This window comes from Procambarus clarkii, chromosome 19 (genome assembly GCF_040958095.1).
Source record: "Procambarus clarkii isolate CNS0578487 chromosome 19, FALCON_Pclarkii_2.0, whole genome shotgun sequence".
Taxonomy (NCBI): domain Eukaryota; kingdom Metazoa; phylum Arthropoda; class Malacostraca; order Decapoda; family Cambaridae; genus Procambarus; species Procambarus clarkii.
Window position 1 is genome coordinate 12,518,355 of NC_091168.1, and position 6,528 is coordinate 12,524,882.

General features: G+C 36.2%; 1 protein-coding gene across 1 annotated transcript in view; it reads right to left on the minus strand.

Annotated features, from left to right (window-relative positions):
• Positions 1-6,528, minus strand: part of LOC123757629 (ATPase inhibitor mai-2, mitochondrial) — a 48,600-nt gene that overhangs the window by 20,027 nt on the left and 22,045 nt on the right. The window contains exon 2 of the mRNA XM_045741466.2: positions 4,509-4,647. Within this exon, the coding sequence (XP_045597422.1) occupies positions 4,509-4,647 (139 nt within the window). The remainder of the gene's footprint in view (positions 1-4,508; positions 4,648-6,528) is intronic.

Here is a 6,528-nt window from a genome sequence, read left to right on the forward strand (position 1 = left end):
AAACAAATTTCCCCATTTAAAATAAAGGAAATAAATTTAATCCGTTCCACTCCCAAAAACATCCATACTTGTATGACTTTTTTTATGTAAATATAATACTGCACATGTAAATATAAATGTTTTGTTGTAGTGTTTTAATATTTACTTTACCTTATGAAGAGTAGTTGCTGGCTTGAGGGAGACGATGGAGAGGTGGGAAGGAGGAGAGGGGTTATGGTGTGGAAGGAGAATCCACCTCTGAGTCATGCGGACTCTCTCTTCTTGGGAATTTCACCCAAATTTCATTTCAAATGTCACACAAGGATGCGTTAAACCAGCACCAAATAAAAAACTACGTTGATTACACTCGTTGTCAACAATATAATAGTCTTCCCACGAAGATACAATACAATGCCGTTTTCTCAAATAGGCAGTGGTTATTAAAGAAAACGGAAATTTCATGGCAAACATGTATACAATCCCCAAGTCGATCGGATAAGAATTGGATTTTATAGAAATATTTGCTCAAATGACGCTTGAGCGCGGTGTTTGGGTGCATTCAATAGAAAAAAAGTGTGTTACGTTCAAGCGACATATACCTGCGAAAGTGATAACACTTTCATAAAGTGTTATCACAAAGTGATAAATTAATTAAACATTTTCACACACCGGGTTGTCACTGCTTTATCAGGGCAGCTTTTCCAAGAATGCGTTCACCTTTTCAAACATTCCAAACACTTCCCTGATCTCAGTGGAAGAGGCAGCATCCTCCCTTACCTCCTCATTCCCTTACTAATGGTGTAAATTGTTGATGAGGACCTGCCATACTTCCTTGTGAGATCAATCACACAGACACCACACTCATGCTTTGCTATAATTTCCTTCTTTAAATCCACAGTAAGTGTCTTTCTTCCTCTTGACAACACTATCTTTAGCAAGCAGCTTCTTTGGAGACATCGTGTGTTACAAATTGTAGTCGCAAAACCACTAAAAACTCAAAGAAAAGCTCAAATAAATCCAGAGGGATGCTTGTCATGTGAGATACAACAACAACACTGGCGTCGGAGGCGTCCGAGAATTTGCGAGAACCCGCGAGATGCTAGGAAGCGCCATGTGGTTTCACTCGTTAATAGAGGCGAGCTCGTCAATAGAGACAAATTTGCTGCGAGTGGCTTGCTCGTTACTGGAAAAACTTGTTAATAGAGCCACTCGTTAATAGAGGTTCCACTGTATATATATTATATATTATTATATCCAGACGTTTTTTATAAATTAATTAAAAGCAAACTGTATGTAAAGGATAAAATCCAGAAATTGAGTGCTGGAATCCCAACTACACTTAGATAGATACAATGGGGCCTCGACTTACGATGCTAATCCGTTTCCAGAGACGGATCGTAAGTCGAAATATCATTAATATATTATATATATATATATATATATATATATATATATATATATATATATATATATGATATATATCATATGATATATATCATTATATATTATATTTATATATATATATGTTGTACCTAGTAGCCACAACGTCGTACTCGGCCTGCTATGCAAGGCCCGATTTGCCTAATAAGCCAAGTTTTCCTGAATTAATATATTTTCTCTAATTTTTTTCTTATGAAATGATAAAGCTACCCATTTCATTATGTACGAGGTCAATTTTTTTTTATTGGAGTTAAAATTAACGTAGATATATGACCGAACCTAACCAACCCTACGTAACCTATCTTTATAGGTTAGGTTAGGTAGCCGAAAAAGTTAGGTTAGGTAGTTGAAAAACAATTCATGAAAACTTGGCTTATTAGGCAAATCGATCTTTGCATAGTAGGCTGAGAAGTGCGTTCTGGCTACTAGGTACGACATATATATATGACATTCAGTACCTTCCTTCCATCCTTGGGAAAGAGCAGCCATGTCTTCTTGAAATTTAAATATCCAATGCAATACAATATAATCTAGAAGAGAATGGGGAAAATGAAATGGGTGATATACTTTATTTCAAGAGAGGACACTATGGAGAAATATGCAAATTCTTGAATGAATTTGATTGGAAAGACTTCTTGCTAGGCCAGAAGTAAATGACAAACTGTGAAATATGCAATGAAGAAAACGGGGACCAGAGAAGACAGGAATAAAGGTTCAAAATAGGAAGAGGCGTAACCCTCAAACCATACAGCACTACAAGTAATTATCAAAAGGTTACAGCACCACAAACAAGCAAGAAACAAATACACAGCAGTGAGGAGAGATGAAGAAATAAATGTTGAGAGAGGTAGCAAACAAATATAAAACACAGATCCAGACATTTTTTATAAATTAATTAAAAGCAAACTGTATGTAAAGGATAAAATCCAGAAATTGAGAGCTGGAATCCCAACTACACTTAGATAGATACAATGGGGCCTCGACTTAAGATGCTAATCCGTTACCAGAGACGGATCGTAAGTCGAAATATCGTAAATCGAAGCGATTTTTCCCATAAGAAATAAATGGAATTAATTAATCCGTTCCCCACCCTCTAAAATATTAACATAAAAATACATTTTATACTGAACACAATGTTTTTTTCTAACTACAATACAGTACTGAAGTTTATCTTACCTTTGTGGAGGGTTCTTGATGGCATGTGGAAGATGGTGATGAGGGGGGAGGAGGAGAGTTGTTACTGTTTGGAAGGGAAGTCGTCCTCCATTATCACTTCAGGCAGTGATGTTCTCTCTGGTGGTACACACACTCCTACGTTTTGCCTAAATACCACTAGGACCTGGTTGTGGTTCAGTGCTTGTTTGTCTCACTACAAATTTGTCAAGAGACATTTGTTTTTCCCTTCATTATAACATTTGTCTGTAATGATGCATCACTTTAGCACCCATAATGTCCTTTTTCTTAGCCAGTATAATGGATATTGTTGACCGAGATTTGTTGTACTGCCTAGCCAGTCCAACAACCCGCACACCATCTTCATATTTATGAATGATCTCTTGTTTCTGCTCTATGGTCATCCTTACATGGGATCTCATATGTTGAGCCTTACCACTGACTTTCCTGGGACTCATGGTGTGATATATAATAATTACTTTAATGTTCAAAATGCAAAAAATCACCACAAAAGCGAAATTTCTTATAGGCACGATCGTCACTAAGCAGGCAGCTGTAGTAAACTGAGGCAGGTTGGCCGCGTGACCGGGAACCACGTGCTCGGTCGACCCGAACGTGTACCAACAAATATAGTAAGTCGACGACACCATCGTATGTCGAGTCGCATTTTTTGATGAAATTTACATCGTAACTCGAAAATATTGTAAGTCAGGGCAATCGTAAGTCGAGGTGCCACTGTATATAATAATACAGTGGCACCTCGACTTAAGATTGCCCTGACTTACAATATTTTCGAGTTACGATGTAAATTTCATCAAAAAATGCGACTCGACATACGATGGTGTCGTCGACTTACTATATTTGTTGGTACACGTTCGGGTCGACCGAGCACGTGGTTCCCGGTCACGCGGCCAACCTGCCTCAGTTTACTACAGCTGCCTGCTTAGTGACGATCGTGCCTATAAGAAATTTCGCTTTTGTGGTGATTTTTTGCATTTTGAACATTAAAGTAATTATTATATATCACACCATGAGTCCCAGGAAAGTCAGTGGTAAGGCTCAACATATGAGATCCCATGTAAGGATGACCATAGAGCAGAAACAAGAGATCATTCATAAATATGAAGATGGTGTGCGGGTTGTTGGACTGGCTAGGCAGTACAACAAATCTCAGTCAACAATATCCATTATACTGGCTAAGAAAAAGGACATTATGGGTGCTAAAGTGATGCATCATTACAGACAAATGTTATAATGAAGGGAAAAACAAAGGTCTCTTGACAAATTTTAGTGAGACAAACAAGCATTGAACCACAACCAGGTCCTAGTGGTATTCAGGCAAAACGTAGGAGAGAGTACCACCAGAGAAAACATCACTGCCTGATGTGAAAATGGAGGACGACTCCCCTTCCAAACAGTAACAACTCTCCTTCTCCCCCCTCATCAACATCTTCCATATGCCATCAAGAGCCCTCCATAAAGGTATGATAAACTTAGGTACTGTATTGGTTAGAAAAAACATTGTGTTCAGTATAAAATGTACTTTTATGTTAATATTTAGGAGGGTGGGGAACTGATTAATTCAATTCCCTTTATTTCTTATGGGAAAAATTGCTTCGACTTACGATCCGTCTCTGTGAACGGATTAGCACCGTAAGTCGAGGCCCCATTGTATATTACATACACACGTGTACATAATTTTTACTTAAATGTTGCCAATATACAACTAAGATGCAGTTTTTAATAATGGTAAAACAAATACAGGTACTGTATATGTTAAACAATTGGACTTGCACCAGAAGCCAAGGAAGCAGTCAAGTTATGTAATGCATGCATTTGGCAGCACCAATTTTTTTTTTACCACTTGCAGGACAGAATGTACTGCAAATAATAAACTATGGGAAACATGATCTCACCAGTTTGCGAAAGTACTGCTCCTCTTGTGCAGCTTCCCTCTTGCCAAAAGAACCACCAGCATCCCTAATTGTTCCGCCAGTACCACCTCCAGATCCGGCACCTGACCCAGGCTCACCCTTTGTCATGTTCCTCACACAACTGAAAAATTAAAACAACCATAATCAATGCACTTTTCACTTGAAAATAAAGTGTGTTATAGTCTTTCCAATATAAGAGACCCCGGGTAGTAAAGTCAGGTTTGATCTCAACTCATTACTGGAATTCTGGGTTTGAATCCTGGGCAGAACAAATGGTTGGGTGCATTTCCTATCACCTAATGCTCATTTCACCTTGCAGTAAATAGGTACCCCAGGAGTTGGTCGGCTTCTTGTGGGACTGCATCCTGGAGAGGGTCCGGTTGTTCAACCTTGGGGGGGGAGGGGGGTCCTCAATACAAGTCTATCACGTATATTGTTTCCCTTCTAGTATATATAGCAGTCTCCACTGCATTAGCCAAGACTGCCACCCCTGCCAACAACACGCCATATATATCATGCATGCGTGTCATATCTGCAATGAAGCTATCCCAGTTATAAATAAAAGCTAATCACAGTGGTCTTAAAATATAATTTCAACCAGTAGTCGAGACTAATTGCCCAGAATATCTAACAACTGCCAATTCTTCACAGATGATAAAAATATTATAGAAACTATGGCACAGTACAGTACACAATAAGTTACTTTCCTAAGATGGTGGTGATAACCTTGCTACATTGAGTAAATACTTTAAGTATACCTGTATGTTGTTATACTTGCAAGAGCAATAATTAAAGAAGGGGAAATTCACAATTTGCTTTGCAAAATACTGTACCATCATTCAAAACAAATAACACTATACTCTTTACCTTATTCTCTCCACAATTTTTAATTTTACATACCGATTGTTGGTGGCCTGAGAACGTATCCAAGTGATAGAATTGGTTGTAGGGAAAATTTTTCCCAACTGTGTAAGTTGATGACTGCATGTATGGTTGCACCTCCAAAATATGCACCTCATCTCGCTAAATAACAATTCAAATCCACCTACAGTGTCAGATTTCCCCCTCCAAATTATATTTAAAAAAAAAAAAAAAAAGATAAATTTCAGAGTAGTTGGTGATGAAATGAAGATGAAAGTTGGACCACCAGCTAAATTAATTTTCTTGATATATATATACTGTGTATATGTGTATATGTATATATATATAGTTATGCCAGCTACTGGAAGGTAGTTGTGCTTTCTGGGTTCGAGTCCCACTGGTGGGTGTTGTTCCAAAGGTTATTAATATATATATATATATGTATATGTATATATATATATATATATATATATATATATATATATATATATATATATATAATATATATAATATATATATATATATATATATATATATATATATATATATATATATATATATATATATATATATATATATATATATATATATATATATATATATGTCGTACCTAGTAGCCAGAACTCACTTCTCAGCCTACTATTCAAGGCCCGATTTGCCTAATAAGCCAAGTTTTCCTGAATTAATATATTTACTATAATTTTTTTCTTATGAAATGATAAAGCAACCCTTTTCTCTATGTATGAGGTCAATTTTTTTTTTATTCGAGTTAAAATTAACGTAGATATATGATCGAACCTAACCAACCCTACCTAACCTAACCTATATTTATAGGTAAGGTTAGGTTAGGTAGCCAAAAAAAGCTAGGTTAGGTTAGGTTAGGTTAGGTAGACGAAAAAACTTTAATTCATGAAAACTTGGCTTATTAGGCAAATCGGGCCTTGAATAGTAGGCTGAGAAGTGCGTTCTGGCTATTAGGTACGATATATATATTATATATATATATATATATATATATATATATATATATATATATATATATATATATATATATATATATATATATATATATATATATTTATTTTAGTATATTTTGGTAGCAGTCTTTCCTGTAGACATATATTATTAAATATGACCGAAA